Raw genomic sequence first — 23,366 nt, 5'->3', positions numbered from 1 at the left:
TAAATGAGGGTAAAATGTCTTCTCTAAACTGCCACACAAACCCTTTATACACCCACAGGAACAAGAATGGAAGGGAGTTTGGTCTTTGCTTCTGTTTCAGGTGAGTGAACGGAACAATTCATCTATTTTTTTAAAAAAACTAGATATATGAACAAAAACATTTTCAAAAAATTTATGTAAGAATTAGATTGAGTTATTGAATACAGTATATGGAACCAAATATTTGATTTCAAAAAACCATTTTTCAAAATAATTTTTACAGTCTGTTAATACCAAAAACCAGTACCCCCCCATTAAGGTTACTGGATCAAATACTTTATTATCCATGAAAAATACTTGAACACTACTGGAATGCATCAACAGTAGCAAGCACCAATTACTAACCAGAGGCCTTGCAGTAAGGATGCCACGTGATCCAGAGGAGCAGGCAACCCAAAGAAGCAGTAACTGCTCAGACTTCATCCTCTGAAATGTTCTGCCTATTGTCTGGCACACATGTAACAATATGATGATCTGCTCTATTTTTGAGCACCCAAGTTTATTACAGGGGATTACACATGCAAATAGTAGGATGTGGCTCCAAGTACAGTCAAGGGAGAACACTATCAGCCACCAATTGTGCTGACCACAAATTAAAGCAGTAACTGAAAACACTGCAAGGGTAAAGCAAATACAAGGACAAAACTAGCTCAATTACTCAGTGGTTTTTTTTTTTTTTTTTTTTTTTGCTGCATACATAGACCTCTCTCCATATAATGAATAAGCACAATTCTGCAAAAACCCTGACACACCGATAATTGTTCACCTTAACAAATTCTATTGTTCGGAAAATAATGCAACCAGTTTTAATTTAATCTAGATACAGGTACTTTATTTACAAATATTTAGATTAATAGCATTTTGTTACATCAAATGAAGAGTACAGCAGTCTGAAATCCTTCTGTCACAAAAACAGACCCACTGTAATTAACTTTGGGAATCGGTATTGCACCTAAATAAGCCAAAGTCTTCAGTTTGTGATTGCTACACCTTATGTCCCAATGGGTGGTTTGTCTTGTTTTGTAAATATATACACACACCAGCAGGTCATGGTCCCTGGGTGAATCCCTAGTGATGCAACAGCGTAAGCAAAATGGATCACTGTAAGTCTTTAACAGAACATGTCAATCTACTCCAGAAATCTTATTTTTTAAAAAGTTAAAGACAAAAATAAAGATGAGTCCACAAACCATCCAAATCCTATTTTCTGCACATTCTAGTTTTGGCTTTAACATTGTACAATACTCTGGAACTACATGTGTATAACCCAGAGAGATGTAATTTTACTTTAGTGTCTGTAAAGAGGGATTTTAAATGTGTACTTTAAACACAGCAGTTGAACTGAGTGCATTTTATGAGATACGCTGGGGTTTACCTGTCCTATACTTCAGATAACTTCCCAACTGCCCGCCACTGAACCATACACTCAGTTAGAAATCAACAGAAACAAACTTAGTAAACAAATGTCTGTTGTCTAAAGAAGATTCTCTTACAATGCATATTCCAGTGGCCAAACCACCTAGTGCAAAGTGTAACTTATCAGCACAAACACTGAAACACCATTAGAAACACTTTCCCATTTACAAAACAATTTATGCCAACATGATATAAAATAGCCCCTCATACCAACACAAGGGATAACCCTGGATTATTTCACTACAGTGTTAAAAATGCACAATTTAAAATCCCTTAATAGCTGACTTGTGGTTCTGGCTATCTGGTTTAGAATCTGACCATTCCAAGAAGATAAAGGTATAAAAGCTTAAAATGTGCAATAATAAATCCAGCCTGTTTTCTTTTTCTATACAGTAAGGCAAGAATGCAGCCTGTAATGCAAAATGTTTACAAAAAGAGAAAAGCAGGTTAGCACATTGCCAATTGCACAAGAAGAGTTAAGAAAATCAGCAGGTAAGCCACAGTGCAAAGATGGAACAGAATCTGCTAGTGTTAATCTGCTGACGCTAGGAGCTCTTTTCCAGCACAGCGTCCTCAAACTGCCAGCACCAAGGGTGTAGCCAGTACTACTTGTGAACTGCAGTTGTGTCTATTTCCTTGTGTGAAATGGAAGGGAATAACATGGTCACATACAGGTCATACTGTACAAACTGGTATTTTATACTGTTCCAATGCCAGTAATCAATTTATTTTCTTCATTAAAATAATATACACAGAATGTTGTTAGTTCGGTTCCTTCAAATTTTATACATATTTACTTTGTTAAAGAGAAAAGGATAAAATCATGTAAAAAAAAATAAAGCTATTAAGCACAAGAGAAAAGATAAATGGATATTTTTCCCTGTGCAAGGCTAAGACAGAAGCAAATATGAAGAAAAATGCCACCCCACAATGGAATTTATTCAACAAAAACAAAAGCAGTTATAGAACCCCTTCTCTACCATCAGAAGTCATTTCACAGCAATGAACTTATCAGCTACAAAGAGACATACTCGTACAGTTAAAGATGGGAAGAAAGGCCGGAGATATCATCAAATTAAACCGTACAGTAAGACAAAGCCTTGCAAAAGAGGGAGGGTAAAAATTGTGAAGTCCAGCATCAGTGCTCAGTTTAAATCATATATTGGTGACATACCTATCACGAGGACAATCAAGGGGGGAAAAAAAGTCTAGATTTACCATGCAGGAGAGATTTATTACTCTACTTGCCTTTGATAACCTGATTACATCTAGTTGTTTAGCAGTTTAGTATTGTGTTAAACTGTTTTTACAACAGAGTTTTTTCTCTTTTAATTAAACCCAGTAAGATGTACAGAAGACAACGAGGCAGTAAAAAGTACTGCTTCCAACAGATAGAGATGAAAGGTCAAATGAGGGGCCACAACAAAGAGGTCACTAGCAGCCACAGCCTTCTCTTTGGGGTTGGGGTTCACTGGTTAGCCGGCCTCCCTGTGGGGCTGAGGGTTTGTGTTGTACACCAGACTCAGCAGCATTCAGATCCAGGCTTCCATCCTGAATGTTCTGATAGATTTTCTTGGCAGCCTCCAGAAAAGCATCTTCTACATTCTCTCCCCTAAGAAGCAAATGATAACTTTATTCATGAACCAGACTTTTCTGCAAAAAATAAGACATTATACACTGACCTTTTGCTAACCTTTAGTCAACTGCCATGATGTCTTCAACTTAGCCACTGTTATCTAATAAGAGATTACCAGAAGACTGAACTAAGAGAGTAACATGGGAAAATTTTGGTGGAAAGCTTATGAACATGGTACTAAGAACTGTTTCTACAAACCCTATTTGGATAATTATGTGTGTTCTAATCATTTAAAATGCTGTATGTTAACATACACTGTATGAAATAGGCCATTTTTGAAGCAGGGCACTCCAAACAGAAATAAAGTCTCTCTAAACATGCTGCACAGGATTCCAGAAATGGATCTGATCAAGCATGAACTGTGCCGTTATCATGGGATGATGACACAGTCATGCTTAGCCATATCAGTTCTCTTGGAACCAACAGTACAAATAAGACTAAACAAAAACAGGTTAGCCTCCCCTCATCACTGCAAGGACTTTGGTCTCAATCAATAAAGAAATATGATCGGAAATATTAGGGGTCCAGTAAAGGACAGGGAAGAACAACTAGAAAATGTTCACTATGCTTCTAATTAGACACTATTTCTTTAAGTCATGCTTTTTAACATAAACAGAAATGTATGAACAGGTTAGCCAAGCTTCAGCCCAAAGTGCCAAACTCAACCTTGGTTGTGAAAGTCAAACACTGGAAATACAAAGTTTCATTTATTAACCTGGTTACCAATAGGCATAATCAAAGTACGATGTTTTAAGTAACAAAAATTCACATTATTTTGAAATGTGAAACAGGAAGGGATTTTTGCTTACTATTCTTCCTGAGCACACATATAATATAATATTACACACATAATACATTCTACATATATATGGTTCTACTTTGAGTAAGGGAATATAACTGAAACATGATCTGTATTTCAGCCATACTTACGTTTTTGCACTTGCTTCAAGGAACAATAAGCCTAAAAATAAAATTCAGACTATAATTAGGACATTTCAAACTAACAAAGCACTCTTTCCAGTTACATCTGAATAGGTTCCCATCAGCTGTCAGTACTCTTACCATAGTATTTTATGAAAGAGTATGTGATATTGAGATGGAGGGCATCTTTGTATTTGTTTTAAATAACTATATTCTAAGATGAATTTCACAGAAACAGAAACACATTTCCTCATTCTTGAGATTTTTGAGCAGTCTGCATTTTTTTCAAAATTGTCAAACTTGCAGTATCAAATTCCACCCTGCCTTAGAAATTCTCCCAAGTGTGACTACTAAGTAAAAATAAACCTACCATTTTCTTCAGCAAACTGTTTGGCTTCTTCATACGTAACATCTCTCTGTGCCTCCAAATCTGCTTTATTTCCTATGAGAATTATTACCTAATTTGTGATCAAAAGAAAGACATCTTAAAACCAAAAGAACCATTTAAACTAATAATGCAAATTCTGAAATCCAATATTTTGACAGAAAAAACTGGGTCCAAAATAGGAAATCAAGTATTAGCAATTATCCACCAGGCATTAGTAGTACTAAGAAGCAGCTTAGCAAACACCTAGGCCAGTGGCTGACCAACTATCTACACAGAACAGACTGTGTTTTTCAGTTTGTGGACCCTATATGTTCTCTGTTTTTTTTGTTGTTGTTGTTGTTTTTTGCTGTTTTTGGGTTTTTTTGTTGTTGTTGTTTATAACCCCTTACAAATGTCGAACATTTTTAGCTTGCAGGGCATTCAAAACCAGGCTGTAGGTCCAGCATGTTCCAAAAGCTGTAGTTCACACCTGGTCTAGGCCAACAGTATGATTTCTCTGAGTAAGAGTAAAGGGATATAGGAATGCTGTGAAGTTAAGCACAAAATGTCATAAACATGGACATTTCCCCAAGGAAGACGACTTTCATCAGGCTTTCAAAGATTCTGGAACCCCTGGGAAATTAAAAAACCACTAGCTCAACTCTTTCAGGATACAGGTAAGAAAATTAAAGCTCAAATAAAGCAATGGGTCTTGCCAAAAGCCAGTGGTAAAATATTAGAACCCAGGTAGAAAACCCAAATTGTGACCTACAAATACTGTCCTACCCTATACTATCCTTAGGCCTAAGTTTGTACCAACTAGTAATAAATATCTCTGTATGTATCTATAGGAGGCTGCTGGATGTGGGAGGGGGTCACAAAGGAAACAGATTCAAATCCAGGGCCAAACACTACACACCTATATCCATTCTGGAATTATCTACACTAGAAAAGTTGTGCCACAGCTCTGCAAAACTTTAAGAAAAAAGTATATAGCCTTGGGCAACAGCAGTTTTGACTTTCACTTGGGTATGGAAAGTTAGGATTTATGGATAAACTATATACATATGTATACATAAAGCTTATTTTGGACACCACCAACCACTTCCCTTTGCCAACAGACATACTAATACAGATTAATGTCCACATTATGAAAGAATGGCTTTAACTATAAGGTTTCTACCACTGAATTTTTTTCATGTTAAATTACAGCACTTTACTCTTCCACTCTTAAAAATCTGTGTCCAATGAAGTAAACATTTTTACCTGCATGTGAACTTTTTGCAAAATAGTACAACAAAAGTGAACATTCTTCAATTAATATGAACAAGTGCCCAGTGAGAAGGGAAACATGTTTACATACAGCCTGTTAGTCTTTTGAACAATAAAATGACACAAATAAAAATCAATTTTTTAGAATCCAGCCTGGTACAGTGACAATGTACTAAAAGGACACTCAAAACAAGAAATACTGCTTCCCGGGCTCGGACTGGTAGAGTGTGTAGTTAGCATGCCATAGTTTCAATCCCCAGCACCCCGCCGCCCCCCCCCCCACACAAAGGTGGGAAGAGAAAGGAAAAGAAAAAAAGAAAAATACTGCTTTCTTCTCAATACTTTCTGTATTTCCTTGCAGGGGATGCATAAAATGGCATGCTAGTAACACTGAGGTACAAAAGACAGCAATAAAATGAGAAAATATATAACTTCTACATAGAAACGAAAGACAACAGTATTTGAGCAGTACCTCAAAGAGATTTTTTCTTCCTGAAGATCTGGTTAAATTTCGAAAGGTATAAAAGAAGCACAAAGAATATGCTTAACTTTTTCACTACACTCCTCCATGGGCCCTCTACACTGAGTTTTTCTGTTTTTAACATTTTACTTTAAGTAACTACAGACTGGCACACACACAAAAAAATATCAGAAATCTTGTGTACCTTTTACTCACCTTCCCCAATGGTAGCAACTACACCTTATTCTCTCAAAACTAGGAAATCGACATTGGTACATTCTATAGCTCCTTACATTTCAATTTTTACATGCTTTTGTCTGTGTGGTTGTATGTATAGTTCTATGCAATTTTATCACAGGTATAGATTTCTGTCCCCATAATTAGGATACAGAACTGCCCCACTTCTTCAGAGGCACTGCTCTGTGCTGTCTTCATAGTCACACCCAGTCCACGTTCCACCCCCATCAGTAACCCCATCAATCACTAATTTGTTCTCCCTCTCTACAGTTTTGTCATTATGAAAATGTTGTAAATGGAATCACTCAATATGCAGCCTTTTGAGATTGTGGTCATGTTGTTGGTTTTGTTTTCTGATTTTTACTCAGCATAATGCCCTTGCCATCCATCTAAGTTGTTACGTGTGCCAACAAGTCATTCCTGTGTGGCTGAGTAATACTCCATAGTGCAGATGTACCAGACTGTTTATTCACTATCTATGGCCAGCTGGATTGCTTCCAGTTTTTGGCTTCTGCAAATAAAGCTGCAATGAACATTCATCTATAAGTTTGTATGCACACCAACAATGGGTTTAATGTGACAATGGAAAAAAAAGTTCTAGGCCCAGTTCTAGCAGAGCAGTCATGCTGTGTCAACTGACTTTTAATTTTTATTAAATTGTTGTTCCCTGATAAGGTGCAATCTTACCATTGATTACATATCGAACTTTGCTTCTACGAGGCACTGCGGGTATAAAGCTAAATGAGACACAGGGCCTATTCTTGAGAAGCTCAGTGGTTTTCCTCTCACTGTTCCTAAAATACCCTTCCTAGCATCTAAGGAAATCTTACCCAAGACCCAACTCACTCTCCATTCCTCTGTAAAGCTGGTTTCTCGACAGGGCACTGCTCATCCCTGGCTCCACAACACTGTAGCAGTCACTATTTCTAACTCATTTCACAATCTGCTTTGCAACATACCAATCTGTATATATGCTTGCTGGTTCTCTCTCAGCTAGATTTCAACATCTTGGGGACCAAGAACAAGAGCTTATCTTTCCATACTGCAGAATCTAGCATGGAGACTGGCCTTTAAAAATCTCAATAAAGGCCAGGGATTTAGAGCTCAGTGGTTCCTCCGCCTGCATCGCAAGCGCAAGGTCCCAAGTTCGATCCCCAGTACCAATAAAAAATAAATAAAAATAAAAATCCCAATAAATATTACCTCAGTCTGGTTAAAAGCCTCTTTTTAAAAACCATGCAGAATATTTTTAAAAATTAAAGTCTTATGATAACTGTAGAATCATATAGTTCTAAGAAATAGAACAGATATCCCTTGTACATTGTGCCCAGTTTCCTCCAATGTTAATATTTTACAAAACTAATACAAAGCCTTTCTAAAACTATAATTTCAGATTTCAGTGTACACTTGACATGAGATCACCACCCTGTTCATATTTTTTTAAACCCAAAAATATGAACAAAAATCAAGAGTAGTGAAGTGGCAGTCAGACCTGAAAAGTGTTTTCTTCAGTTCATTCAAGAATAAAATAAAGATTCTCTCATTCATAATGTCAAATGTAAAAATCTCACCAGTAAAAGGCTTTCCTGTTTGGGTTAGTTTGTATCTTAAATTTTCTGTATAGTAAAATGTTATTTAACTTACAGTATTTGGATTGGTGAGATTCCTTGCATCTGTCAACCAGCTGCTTAAATGGTTATATGTACTTCTTCTGCAAAAGTTAAAGTTTAAAGTTACTGACTTCCATATACAATCATCAAACAGAAAAAGAAATTCCAATACATATTTAAAATATATACTTAAATAGTTCATAAGTCTCTTTTCAATTTGACTACTCTGAAGAACAATGTGAAATGCAAACACACAATTTTCAAGTCCAGCCAAACTCATTTTTAAATAAGTCAATATCCAACAGCTATGCTAACAATATATCAGAAGTAAACTGTTTACATCTAAAAGCAATCCTAAACAGATCAATAAGCAAAGAAAATTCTGAATCGGGATTTCTAATGTGAAGTCAAAATTAAAATGATCTTGAAATCATCTAGATTTTCAATCACAAAATGTATATGAAGTACTATCAATATGCCTAGCCAATGACAGTCAATGGAAAACATTTTTGTATCTGCCCTTAAATTTCAATTAGACACCAAGATAATCACACTGTAAAATGGTACATAATTCATCTTTCCTCAATAAAAGATTAACTACAAAGCATAAAAACAGCCTTTAAAGGCATTTAATACATTTGACTGGAAATTCAAGTCCCCACATATTAGAAAGTTTATCCTAATTTTGTACTCTACTGACAGTTTGGGGATTCAGACTGGCATTACTTCTCTCCTTTCTCTAAGGGAGAGTTTAAAAACTCATTTGGCTCATTTGCCAAATCAGCCCTAAATAAAAAACCAACTCAAATACCAAAGTTGGGTAAACTTATGATAATTTATAATTTTCTGACTTTATCAGAACCTAAACCTATCACTAAACTGAGGAACATCTGCAATGTACAATTTACAATGTTATACCGTTAAAATCTACTAAAGAGAATAAAATAAGATTACTGAAGTTAAAAATGTTTGACTTGAAGACCCAAAGAACATTAACCTATCCTGTTCATTTCACATGAATAAACAGAAGCCCATAAAGAATTAAAACAGCAGAATAAGGCCCAGAAGCTTTTCCTCATAGTGTTTCTAGTTTAGCCTTGCAAATATATTTTCTGATTTCCAGCTGCTAGTGCTCAGTAATATTGACTATTCCAAATACTTAAACTTTCTCCAGTGGGAAACGAAAAGAATTCCCTACTCAGATTTTTTTGGGGGGGCAGGCATTATATCATATTGTACATAAGTCACTACCTACCTAAACGTCAAAAAAAAAAAAGTCACAAACCTCATTTCCCCAACAGTTTAACATTTTCTAAGCAAACAATGGTCAAATATTTATAGAAGTACAAGCTTTTACCACTGTTCAATATTTGTCAACAGTGACTTTATAGAACGAAAATGTTTTTCTTTGTGTATAAATGTTAAGTCCAAACATACTGACTATGAATTTAAATTTTAAAACAGGAAGAGGGGTGAATTATAAACTGACACCATTCTAATAAAAAGAAAAGCCTACATACACATCCTTTGTTAGTATTATCAAGATCATATAATACATTATTATTTACATGTACTGTACTTTATTTCTACCCATGAGTCAGGTAATTGTTACTAGTTTATAGTTCACTGTAATCATAATTTTAAATCTGTGAATATAATGCAGGTGTCATTCAAATAAATATTCCTTAGTTGGAGGTACTAGTGCTGAAAAAAAAAATACTAAAATATTCCTGACTTTGGGGTGGATATTAGATATATCCAACAGATTTAGCCAAACAATTGCCAAGGTAAGCTTGGTGTCAACTTAGAAAAGCATCCCATAACAATTATAGTTAATGTCAAAAATAAGTATTACTGAAACAGGAACTACCATATTTGCAAAATGTCAAGGACTGCCAAAAGAAAAAATTGGGGGAAAAACTGGCACCATGACTCCAATATCAATGTCAATAAAATCAAAAAGTGACAATGATACTATAAAGTGTCAAAATCAAGAAAGCACCAAAAAAAAAAGAAAGCATCTGTCTACAGCTAAGGTACCTTTTTTCAGTAACAGTTACACTGAGATGTCATGATCGTACTATATAAAGCTTACCACATTCAAGTACACAATTTTGTTGTTTTTAGCATATCCACAAAGTTGGGCACTGATCACCACTATCTAATTCTAGAACATTTTATAGGACCAGAGAGAAATTCTATATGCATAATTCTCCATGCCTTGGGAATTTTCTTTCTGTCTCTACATTTGCCTATTCTGAGTATTTCATAAATGGAATTATAAAATATATGCCCTTTTGTGTCTGGTTTCTTTCATTTAGCATAATGTTTTCAAGGTTCACCCACAGGTCGCATGTATAAGTATTTCATTCCCTTTTAAAGCTGAAAAACATTCTGTCATATGGATATATCACATTATATTTATCCTTTATCAGTTAATGGTTTTTTCTGTTGTTTCTACATAAAACACTTCTGGTGCCTGCAGTAGACACAGATTTTACTGTATTTACTATGCTTAAAGGATATGTTTAAAAGCGAAAACAAATTACATTTCAAGCACACATCATATTTAAATTAATAATGCATGGAGTTTTTAATTATACAAGCCTTCAGGAATGCCGTACTCATAAAATAAGACAGTTCTGCACAGATGGTCAGGTTCTTTAACAGTCATTCTACAGTATCATTCACTCATCATGTTACCAACCACCTGGCTTCAGTGAGGACCATTAAGGCTTGGCTCACTGTTTTGCCAAGACCATCCAGTTCTAGAATTTACTGAGACTTTATGTACTATAATTACAGGAAGACACTCTTTATTCTAAGGCACCATTTCCCAAAGTGTGTTCCTCAGTAAAATACATAAGAAACACCAAATTAAACAGTAAAAAGTTTTCTGACTACATAACTTCTCAGGGTCCTAACATGCTAATGTACACTGTGACTCTTTGAGAGGAAAAGTATAAAGCATTTCCCAAACAGAAATATGCTTCAAAGTAATTATCACTTGGTCCCACTCACCTATCTCTACCCCCTCAAAGAGTCATGCTGCTTTTGACTACTCTCCATAAACAAGAGAGAGGGTTCATTTAACAGCACAGAATCTAATGGAGTGGCAATTTTCCATGTTCTCCAAAGTCAAACCTTTACAGACCAGCTTTGTTAGTTTTTATCAACTGCTTTGAGTTTCCAGAAACAGCCATGCTGACATAAAAGGGTTTTTTTCCCAGTACTGGGGATCAAACTCAGGACCTTGAGCTTATGAGTGCCACTGCACTAAATCCCCGGCCTGATGTTGACATAAATTTAATCCTGCTGCAGGTAGCATTTTATCTTTTTATTTTTTTGCGGTAGTGGGGAACTCAGGAACTCAGGACCTTGCGCCTGTGAAGCAGGCATAACACCATTGAGCTAAATCCTCAAATACTTGCGCTAAGCCCAAGGTAACATTTTAAATCACTTCAATCCATGTTAGGACAAAAAAAGAATTTAAGCAAAACAATTAAAAATTCAAGTGTTATCTATAAATCACCACTAAAGTTTAAAAAAAAGTCGTGTGTTTCATGAGATCTCTTTATAGTCCATTATACCCAATTAACAAAATTATATATTTAATTCTTTCTTTGGCCTTATTTTCAGAAAGTGTAAATTTTAATGCTAAACACCAAACAGACTCAAGAAACTGCTTACTTCCTACTTAAGTGAAAAAAAGTTTCATACAAATCATTTGTCATAGCCAAGCATCATGGTACACACCTCTGTAATCCCATCTACTCAGGAGGCTGAGGCCTGGGCAACTCACCAAGAACTTGTCTCAAAATAAAAAGGACTGAGGTTACATAGCTCAATGGTACAGCACCTGCTTAGCACACATGAGGCTGAGTTCAATCCCAAGTACCACACACACACAAAAAAATGTTTCTGAAACAGTTCAAGTGATACTGCTTTTCAGAACTGTATTCAGTTCTGAACTCACCATCTAAATTTTTTCTTCAATCACACTAGCTTTCAGAAAATAAAATTAACATGTTATATCAAGTTTTACACAGCAACTTAAAAGCCAAATTATAAATGCAACTTAGAGAAGCCAAATTATAAATGCATTTAGTCATCCAATTACAAATTAAGGAATGCCTACATCAATTAAAAAAGAAACATTAACCAGGGTAAATTCTATTGTAAAGTATAAAGATTGAAAAGTTATTCACCTCTTACCTAGTGATATCATACACCATAAGTGCACCTGCAGCTCCTCTGTAGTAGCTTCGTGTAACAGCTCTAAACCGCTCTTGTCCTGCTGTATCCCATATCTGCAGTTTGATTTTTTGGCCACTAACTTCAATAATTCTTGTACCAAATTCAACACCAATTGTGTGAGGACAATCAGCCATAACTGTAAGGGGGGAAAAAAATCCCACCTTTCAGAAAACTTAAGACTAGTGGAGTTAAATACTAATATTTATAAGCTAAAGGCTAATTCTACCACTTGGGGAGGTGGCACAGCAAAGATTTAGAAGTCAGGGAAATAAATGTGACTGGACTAGAGTAAGGGTTAGCAAAACTTCTGTAAAGAGCCAAAAGATAAACATTTTTAAGTTTTGTGGGCCAAAAGGTCTCTCTCACAACTACTCAAACCTTCCTCTGAAACATGAAAGGAGTCACAGACAATACATAAAATAGATATGCTTATTTCCCAGTAAAACTTTATTTATTAAAACAGGCAGGGCCAAGGATTTAGCTCAGTGGTTCTGCCGCCTGCCTTGCAAGCGCCAAGGGCCTGAGTTCAATCCCTGGTACCAAAAAAAAACCCCTCTATGGCAGGTCAGAAATATAGCTCAGCAGCACAGTGCCTGCCTGGCAAGCACAAGGCCCTGAGTCCAATTCCAGGTACAAAAAACCCAAAAAAACAATAACAACAACTCTATGTTAAGCAGCACAAAAATGCTATAGAAATAATTTTAACAATATAGAAACAATTTCAAGTATATTTAGCACATCAGTTACTATAAATTGGCCCCTTACTCTGTCACCCGAGATAAGAGCTGTACTCTGAATTTTAACAGGTCGGGGAACATAGAAGAATACTATTTTAAGTATCTCACATCTGAGTTAACAAATTATATATGCACCAAATACTCTATAATGAGATAACAAATTTCTGTAACAAAATGAAAGAATAATAAGATTTAAATTTGACAATTGTTCTATGTATTTAAAAAAAATTAACTTTGTTTTGATCATTATAAAATCTCAACAAGTGGATCAGATTATATATCACATACAAGTCAACAGTCTAAAATACCAGTGGTAATATTTCATTTCATCTGCACCTACTTAAAAAATCACGGTACCTAAGGGAAAAGTGCAAATATAGGAAAAGACTATATTTAAATGCATAAAGCACAATGAAAATGATTGTTTAAAAAGTAGAAATGTGATAATAAAGAAAAGTACTGTTTTACCTCACATATTGAACTTACATTTTTTTTCTGTAAACTGATGAAGCAAGCAAGATTTTCCTACTCCCATGTCCCCTGTTTAAAAAAAAGCATGAAGCGGCAATTAAATTTCTCAATTTTATACCCTTATACGCAATGACTGCTATTTCCCTTACCATAACACATCAAAAGTTTCTGAGGAAAAAAAAAGTTTCTGGGATACTTTTTAAATTTTTAAACTCTTTCAAAGTTTTATGAGTTCCTCCTCCTTAACCCATGCACAGAGGAAAAAGAGTAACAAATAAGGCAGCATACGACACCCCAAAATAACTGGTCTTGTCTTACCTCTCAATTTTTGTATTTTTTTGTAGAATTTCATAAAATAAAATAATTAATTTATATTACATAAAAACAAACCATAATAAAAGCCTGAAGTATTACAAAATTACATAAACTTAATAATACAGCAAACTGCTGTAATGTGACGAATTCATTGAAAAGCATTTGGACTTTCACTGAACTAAATCCCTGGCCCTTTCATCTGTAATCTTACAACTATGCATGGATAAACAGCATTAAAACTTAGTATGAGCATAACCTTCTTGAAATTTAAGGGAAAAATACCAATAATTTTATGTGTACTATATAACTTATTTTGAATGAAACAATGTTCTCTACCAATTTTGGTAGAGACTTTCATAGTACTTTTGGAATATGTTAGTCCTACTAAGAAATTAACCTCATTTCCATTAACCCAGCACTATACTACAGAAGTATCCAGGGCCACAATGTAAAAGCTACACTTAGCTTCATCAAAGTTTAGTTCTAAAGTAAGACATAGTTCACTTCTTCTGTAGTGGTATGTTTCAAATGTTCTGTATGTTAACCTTCCCAGGGAATGAGAGTGTAAGTTAAATAAACTTACCAATAATAATATATTTAAAGATGTAAGAGTAGTTGTATGGTGCAGTTGCCATGGTGGCACTAAAAACAAAGAAAACTGTATTACTTCAGAAAGAAAGTACACACAAATTATCCACATTTATCACTGCTATCCTTTGAAAAAAAATGTTCTGTAAAGATACATATATATGTGTATATAAATATATACTAAAGTATCCTGATTACAAACAAAATGTTGGTTACAGTAAGTCAGTAAAACTGTATTTCCCAAATTGATCAATAAACAAAAACTCCTGAATGAATGTTATAACATCCTCATGCATTTATTCAAAGAAATGAGAAAATATATATACCCAAAACTCCAATATTTCACTTCAGGAAATAGCAAAAAGAAATGTTAGTTTGGAAAACTACAAACAAGAAAATCTTTATATAAATTTAAGCTAAACATCACTATAATCATCTCTCCCTTAAGATCCCCTTCTCTGATAACTGATCAATTAGGTTCTGATAGTCCACTTGTCAGAAATGGTTTTAAACAGAATGGTATAAAAAGTAACCACTACTTACAAGCATAACTTTTAAATTCTGATGTTAAAATTAGGTTAAATCACATAAAATTCTTACAGATTAAAAAAAGAAGGGATGTCAATTATTACTGGCAATTTCATATGGCTGAACTTATATAAAACTTGTAGAGTAACAATACACTAAGTGCCTGCTATATACTATCCTAGGAGGTAAGAAATACTACTTACACTTGTCCTTTAAAATTTTTGAAGTTTCTATAATAAGATATTTTAAAAGATTACAGCCCCATTCCTTAACCTCACAGACTTAACCTAAACATTTATTTTATTTTTTTTTTGGTACCAGGAATCAAACTCGGGACCTTGTGCTTGGGTGGCGGGCGCCAGAACCACTGAGTTAAATCCCTGGCCCTAAACATTTATTTTAATAATTTAAAAAAAATTTTTTCTGAGCAGGGGATGGTGGCAAATGCCTCTAGTTTCAGCTACTCAAGAGGCTGAGACAGGACTCACTGCTTGCAACCAGCCTGAGACATATACACCAAGAACCATACTCAACAACAAAAAATCTCTCTAAATAATTCAGTATGTCAGACACTGTGCTAAGTGCTAGAGAAACAAAGGATAAACTCTAATATCAGTAGTAACTTCTAATAAAATTTATTATCAGTTTTCAGCTTAAGGAAAGTAAAAAATTCCATATATATAAACTTAACCTATTTAAAAAAATTTGATTTGTACAGTACTGGTCAATATCACATTACACAGTGTGATATGACTGGAGAAAGTCCTTTGTTGAAATTAACACATTATATACTGTATTTCAAATAAAATATCTATGAAGCTAAGAAAAAATTTAACCTGTAGAATGTTTACCATAAATGATCATCAAGAAAGAGGAACTTCTTAATTATAATAAGTTATTGAACAATCCCTGAACATAATATAGTCTTCTTACTTAGCTATATGAAGGTATTACACTCAGTACAAATAGGTGCCTTGCTCCCCACTCCAGCCTGGCATGTTGTAACACATTTATAATCAGTCTTCTACATCACAGAAAACTTCCTTAACCAGTTCTTTCAGGAGAAGGAGTTTTTCTAGTTAGATTAACTACAATTCTGAGGACAACTTTCACTTCTTTTCCAGACACCAGTGATGCAAAACTTAAAAATGAACTTGTTCTTGAAGCTAAACTTGCTCTGAATTATTCACCAGCTCTCGGAAACAGATGCTAACAAGGCAAAAAAAAAAAATCTCTTAAATTAGAAATAATATTTCAAGGTTATTAACTTCTTAACCAGCCTTACCTTTTCTGTGTGAAAGGAGTACAGACTCTGTCTAATAAATTTTAATTCTTAAAATTCTTTCCCTATTCAAACTTGTGTAAAAGTAATTGGTCAACCCTGAATTACTGTATCTACTATGCTCTTCCTCTTGATTTTCCTATTTCTCTTCCCTCTTGTAACTAAAAGTTATAGCTTTACATTCTTTGTTTCCTTCTATTTTACTGTTAAAATTACAGGGGTTTGGGGCATGAAGTAGTAGAACACAGGCTTAGCATGCACAAGGTGCTGAGTTCAATCCGCAGCATGCACACATACACACACACTAATATGGCCTCTAATAATTCCAATTTATACTTCAAATGGTCTAAACATGAAATTATAACCCAATTATAGTTGTAATAATTTGTGTACCTGCTAATTACTAGGCAAAACATTATCTACAAAGATAACTAATTTAAAAAAATAATTTTAAGCATTAATACAAACATTTCAAAACAAAATAAACACCATTTCAGGTAGAATATCAGCACTGTGTCTTCATTTCATCAGACAATTTTTGGTCTCCAGTTTTTTAAAAATTACAATAAAAATCCTAAAAGAATTAGAGGAAAATTACTCAAAAACTCATTAACTTCTGTACACAAAGAAGGCAGAAAACATCTAACACTGTAGCCACTGAGTAATAAGTCCTCCTTTTCTTATTCTAAGAAACTGGTAGGTTTAAATATATTCCCATAGTTCACAGATACATTCAGTCAAAATCATACATTTGAGAACTATATTCAAAGGGTCCCTTTTAACTGTTTCCCTTTTAACTATGTTTAACAACATTGCTTTAACAATGGATTTCTCATCCGTATGGAGATACCTCAAAGAACTAGGACTAGAGGTCCCATTTGACCCAGCTATTCCCCTACTGGGAATCTTCCCCAAAGAATTAAAAGAATCATACCACAGCGATATATGTGCACCTATGTTTATAGTGGCACAGTTTGTAATAGCTAAAGTTTGGAAACAGCCCAAATGCCCATCAACTGGAAACTGGATAAAGAAGATGTGGATTTTTTATAAAATGGAGTACTACTCAGCCATAAAGAATGAAAAACTAGAGTCATTTATAGCTAAATGGATGCATATTGACGCCATACTCAAGTGAAATAAATAGGACACACGTGTAAATACTGAATAGTTTCTCTAGTGTGAGAAACTGAAAGTGTAAATAAGGATGAAAATGATTAAAATGAATAATTGATAATTTGAAATAGGAAAAGGTCCAAAGGTGTAGGGGTGGCGGGAGGGGAAGGGGAAAAGGAAGAAGGGAAAGGAAAAATTATAAGAAAGAAAAAAAAAGGAAACAAAGTCTATGTAAATAGGGAAGGGTGGTGGGGGTGAAGGGCACATAGGTAATAGGGGAAAAAAATAAGAACTAGGATACACCATGTTCAGGTACAAACACCCAATGGTAAATGTACTGTATACCTAAAATGTACTAACTAATATAAAAACAAAACAAAAAATCCCAATGATTTCCTCAACCTCATTTCTCAAATATGAAACATATTATTAGTAAGGTAAAAAATACACTTTTGCTCAGTTTTAGAAGGGGGAAAAAATTTTCCCTTGTGACTGAAGAGTGCTTTTGCTTTATTTTCTCTGAGAACCCAAAGGTTCAAAAAAGGGGAAGAAATGCTGATTTATTTTAAACACTGAAACACAAGTCCACTAAACATTACAATTTTTACCGATTAAAAAAATTTGGTAATATCCTATAATTTGTATACAACTACTGGTGTAATTAAAATGCACCCGCTTCCACTTTTTAGAAAAACCATTTGAATAAAATTGGCACACAGGTAAGATTTCTTTAAGAAAAAGATTACTACACCAGACAACAGGCATTAAATACCTATTCAACAAGTGAACACTAATAAAACTGTTATGGACACAATATACTTTAAGCAATGTGCTAAATAAACACTTTATATATGATTTCATTAATCATTACTACTATCATTATAAGACAGTTTACTATCTTCATCTTACAGATGAGGAAAGAAATAAGACTCAACAGTTAAGTAACATGTGCAGTTACAATTTAAATGTAAGTCTGCAATGAATCTATCCCTGTTTTGCCTGCAGAGATCCCCTCTTAAGCACTGTACTATCCTACTCCCTCCACATAGGGTTGAGGTACAACATGAATGAAGCTCTGTAATAATGCTGTGGGACAGATCTTTCTCAGTTCACTCAGTTCTAATTTAATATTCTGAAGAAGTATTAAATAATTACATTAAGAAGATATACTCTGATAATTTTGTAGACACAAATAGTGTAATACTTGTAGCAATAATTTTAGATACTTAAGTTAAAGGGAACACTCAATGTGATAGTCTGCACTACTTTTCTCTATATTGTCTTATGTAACTCATAATTCTTACTAATGTGAAGACTAAATATCATCATTTCCACATAAAAATTGAAGAAACTGAAATTGAGAGACATTCCCCAATCTGGCCAGTATTACAAAGTTAGACAGAAACTGAGCCCATATCTGATGCCAAAGAGTATGATTTAAAAAAAAAAAAAAGTATGATTTTTCCCTACCTAAAATAGCTTACAAAGGCATATACAGGTAGACAATGGGCTGGGATTTAGCTCAGTGGCACTGCACCTGCCTCACTGGGCAGGGTCAATCCCCAGTACCAAAAAAAAAAAGGCATATATAGTTAAACAAACTTCTCAGCTGTCAACAGAAACGTTTACTGAATGCAGAATAAACACTCCTAATTGTGCTTATATGCAAGTGGCCCCCTTAATTTGTAACTTTTTTTCCACTTAACAAAAGGATGGATTTCCAGGTCGCTACATTTAGACCTAAATGGTTACTCAACAAATATTAAATATTAATCATTGTTGTGCCAAAAAAGCACATGGTCTCCTTTCACTAAATCAGACACCTTCTCAAATAAGATTATACATACATACCGGTACATATGACTAATTCTGAGATGTACAAGTACAGATGTGAAGGTAGATATTTCCAAACACACTGCTTACAATTCTGAAATGCCACATTTTTTTAACGCTATTAGTAAATTTAAATATCCTAAATATAGTCCAAATCATCCTTTGGGCCAGAAATCCACTTAGAAGCATGCTACGGAAACAAAAGGTTCAGTCCATAGATTACAAGTATAAGTGCACTTAATGCATCATTTTTACAGCAAAAAAACAAATAATCAACATTCCCATCAACAAAGAAATGGCTGAATAAAGTACATCTGTAGTATGAAATATGCACATACTATAAAAAACCATTTAGATTTATATGAATTAATCTGAAAATATATACACAATTTTGTTAAGTAAAAATAAAGCATGTCGCAGCATTTCATGCAATAGCACACCTCATTTTCAAGCATACACACATTTAAACCCTACATGCACAAAATGTGGAATACAAACCTAACTGTAAAAAATGAATGCATGGGCTGAGAATTGAAGAGGTAAAAAATGAAACTATTAACTTAGAACATTTCCAACATTATTTCTGCATTTACTGATAATATGGGGAACATCACATGAAGCTAGACACATAACTGGCCTCAACAAAAAAAAATCCAATAGGAGAGGACATTTTTTTTCATTTTTTTTTTTGTTTAGTGTAACTCCTTTTTGAGTTTGCTTCTACATTATGTCTTCCACACTATTTAATAGCTATTTTATTCTACTCCTTAGAACACATGTTACTATGTAATTTTTACATAACTCCAGACAGCCGGAAAATGCAAACTATTAAATATGCCTGGTAGTTGCATCTTCCTCATTGTTTACAGTTTTTTGTTTTGTTTTACATGCAAGACATTTTATTAAAAACACCAGAACCAAGACAGAACTTTTGTGATTCCAACATAAAAATACCTGTTGATGGGGGCGGGGATTTAGCTCAGTGGTACCAAGCCTGCCTTGCAAGCTCAAGGTCCTGCCTTTGATCCCCAGGTACCAAAGGAAAAAAAAAATACCTGTTGAGTATGTACTAAATACAAAGCACTGCAGTGGACCTTGACAATAACAGTCAAAATAGACAAAAATGTCACCGCCTTTGTAGACCTCAAGAACAGAAGCAATCTGATTTGCTCACAGCCCCACTAAAGTAGAATGCTACTTGATTTGTCAGTCAGGGGGACACAAAACTTGTACAGTTAACCTAAACATATTGAGTGGGTCAGTTTAATTTCTGCAACAGTATTGAAACCTCTACAAATACCCCACTCCAGAAATCCATTAAAAAAAAAACCTGACATTTCACAAGATATTTAATATACTTTTATATACACAGTAATGTGAATGATTAAAAACACTAAATTGCTCAATGTATCCAGAGGAAGGCAAAATCTTCCAGCTAATTATGTTGGTAAGCTATAAATAGAAAATGCAGTATCCCAGTATTGCACCTTTATTCACAGAAGTACTTAACAAGAGCCACAAAAAAATTTTAAAAACCTTGCATGCACTACAGTTACAAAGATTAATAATAGTGAAAATTTTACTAACATGTCTGAGATTTGCTTTCATATAATTAAGTATGGATGGTACCAATGTACACAGATGAAGCAAAGCAGATCACTGTTGACACTGGCTTATGAGTATAGGAATGCTCAAAACACTATTTTATTTTGCATAATTTAAAATTACCTAGAATAAAAAGGTTTTTAAAAAGCAAAATGCAGGGCTGGGGATATAGCTCAGTGGTTTCGCCGCCTACTGTGCAAATGCAAGGACCCCAGTTCGATCCCCGGTACCAAAAAAAAAAAAAGTAAAATGCAATTTTATCTCTAACATGTCTGTTTGTAAATTGTCTCTTGCCATGGCTGACATTTTAAATCACATAAAAACATTTCAAGTGTTTTTAAAAAATGAAGTATCTCTCAAAAATCCTAATTTTAACATTTTATCTTACATATTTAAGATTTTCCAAAGATATTTTATATTTAAAAAAAGTTTTCAGAAAATTGAAGTATGGAATGATTCTAAAAACTATACATGGAATATAAAAAGCAAAAACATTTTAAAATCTAACTTTAATTGCAAAGAATCTTTAGTAGCTACTAGAATTTAAGGTTTTGCATTTGTAATAACTATTTACTGAGTACCTAATATATGCCAGCTACTTTATAAACAATCTCTAATCCTAAAAAACTCACTTTACAAATAAGAATCAAGTCAGAGAAGCAATATGTTTGTGGTTATATATCATTAAATGGAGAGCTAGAATTAAAATCTAGGTCTAATTCCACAGCTCTCCAAAGCCACGCTCCTCTCATTCATTCAAAAGGTGTCACATGGTGGGCAAAGGTACGGACACTGGGACATTTACTGTAAGTCAAGCAATGTGCTAAGGGTTTTCTTTTTTCTCCCCCCCCCCCAAGGATTTTCTTTAAATCCATTTAATCCTCAAAACAACTCTACAATTTAAGTACAACTATTCCCTTCATAGATAAGGACACAGTCTTAGAGGTTAGATAACTTGCTTAAGGTCACTTAACTAACTAGGAAGTGACAGTATAGGAGAGTAAGAACCCTAGGCATTAAGACTCCAAAATCTCAACCACTACATGCCTCAAGGCATGCACAGATAAAAAGGTCCAAGCAGAAATGTGAAGAAAAAACGCTGGAAAGGCTTGGAGGGAAGAAGATTAGGAGCTAGATTATTCCTAGGTCAAGTCTGTCCTCAACCTCATCTAAATAAAAGATACTGTAGCTGGAACAGTAATGCAATGAACAGTAAACTTCGTCAAATCTGGTTCTGATTCTTGCTGTGGGACGAGCAGGAAAGCACCTGCCTTCTTGGAACCTGTTTTATCTTCATATAAAAAAATGGAAATATGTACTGCCGTCTTTCCTCTGAGGTTGGGAAAATGAGGATTTGGCAACAGAACAGCTGACACGACAGACTTTAGGCCATAAAGGGGTAATCAGTTGTAATACAATGCAAACAAGAAAAAAGGAATTAAATTGCCTCCACCCGCCATAGTCAGTTCGTAACCCTGGTCTCAAGCTGCGTAGTACAGAATACACCAGCTAGTGTAGAGAGGCCAATATGAAGAACCATTAACCAGCTACATCTCAACTTCAGGCCTCTGTCGCCCCCCTTCCCTTAGAAAACAGGGTAACTCAACTTATCTCCCAGGGCTCCCCGGGGCAGGATAAACGTGTGAACATACCTAAATCCGTGCCTGGCACAGTAAAATGCAAACCCTTGGAACGCTCTTGATCCATCTCCTTAAATGCTAGAAACGCCAAAACTTTTTTCCCTCTTTAGTTCTAGTTACTACGCAGGATTTGGGCCGTAAAGGAAGTCCACAGGCTTTAGAGGAACTACCAAAACCCAAAGCTCCCAAGCACGAATCCAGAGACCCTGTTCCCACTCACAAGGACACCGAAGCCGGCGCGAGACGCCGGGGAGGCTGCGTGGTGCTGCCTTTTGTGCTCGGGGACAGACGCGGCCTCTAGGGTGGGACTGCCACTTCTGGGGCTCGCGTGGGTAAACACCAAGCGGGCGGCCTGCAGCCTCGGGACAGGCGGCAGCAGAGGGGCCTGCGGGACCGCGGCTCTGCCCCCAGGGCCGGGAGGCTGCAAGAGGCGGGCGAGGCGAACACGACCTTCCCGCACGCCGGAGCCCTGCGCCGGGCCAGGTACCCGAGGGTCCGGGGCAGCGCGGGGGACACCTGCGCCCCCGCACAGCGTCCTGTCAGGCTCCCTCTGCCGACCCCCGGGCCCGCCGAGGGCTGCAGGCCCGGACCCCGGGCGCCGCCCGCCTGCGGCCCTATACGCCGCCGTCGCCACTCCCGCCCCTCGGAAAGGTCGGGCGAGGTGGCCCGGGCCGGACGGACACTGCGGAAGGCCTGGGTTACCTGGGGGGCTGCTGGTGGCTGGGCAGCTTTCCGGGCGGGAGGGGGGCGTCAGGACGAGGAAGAGCAGGGAGGACGCGGCGGGAGAGGGGGTGGGGGCGGTCGGCCGAGGCCCCGGCAGGTAGGCGGGCTGGCCCGGAGGTGCAGGCGCACGGGCGGCAGTAGCGGTGGCAGCGGCGACTGCTCCTGCGGCTCCCTCAGGATCTTCCTCGGGCTGGTCCAAGATGGCGGCGCTCCCTGCACAGGGTTTCCTGTCACCCTCGCAATGGGCCGGACCACAAAAGAAGGGGGGAGGATGCGCGCGCAGCCGGCGAAGCCCGGAAGAGGGTGGAGGCGG

General features: G+C 36.0%; 1 protein-coding gene and 1 pseudogene across 1 annotated transcript; one reads left to right on the top strand and one right to left on the bottom strand.

The window, feature by feature from the left end:
• Nucleotides 1-843: 843 nt before the first annotated feature.
• On the bottom strand, nt 844-23,190 carry Rab14 (RAB14, member RAS oncogene family). The gene is made up of 8 exons (XM_004849460.4): nt 23,033-23,190; nt 14,322-14,380; nt 13,439-13,492; nt 12,174-12,351; nt 7,993-8,059; nt 4,383-4,470; nt 4,022-4,052; nt 844-3,067 (listed from the first exon to the last, which is right to left on the bottom strand). Exons 2-8 carry the CDS (start codon nt 14,371-14,373, stop codon nt 2,890-2,892), a joined length of 648 nt encoding a protein of 215 aa, XP_004849517.1. The 5' UTR covers nt 14,374-14,380; nt 23,033-23,190; the 3' UTR covers nt 844-2,889.
• Nucleotides 21,461-23,194, top strand: LOC147826104 (uncharacterized; annotated as a pseudogene).
• Nucleotides 23,195-23,366: the final 172 nt, after the last annotated feature.

The sequence above is a fragment of the Heterocephalus glaber genome, unplaced genomic scaffold (genome assembly GCF_053883595.1).
Source record: "Heterocephalus glaber isolate CG9 unplaced genomic scaffold, H.glaber_assembly_v1.0 deba00001479, whole genome shotgun sequence".
In the NCBI taxonomy this organism is placed as follows: domain Eukaryota; kingdom Metazoa; phylum Chordata; class Mammalia; order Rodentia; family Bathyergidae; genus Heterocephalus; species Heterocephalus glaber.
Note: the sequence above shows the minus strand (reverse complement) of the source record. Positions and strands in the feature narration are given on the sequence as shown.

Excerpts from the sequence above, each read along its gene's own strand:
- Rab14 (XM_004849460.4), bottom strand. The coding sequence starts at position 14,373 with ATGGCAACTGCACCATACAACTACTCTTACATCTTTAAATATATTATT. Across the intron at positions 12,352-13,438 it reads TCAGTTTACAGAAAAAAAAT|TTATGGCTGATTGTCCTCAC; the intron begins GTAAGTTCAATA and ends CCCCCCTTACAG. Across the intron at positions 3,068-4,021 it reads CTTGAAGCAAGTGCAAAAAC|GGGAGAGAATGTAGAAGATG; the intron begins GTAAGTATGGCT and ends TTTGCTTCTTAG.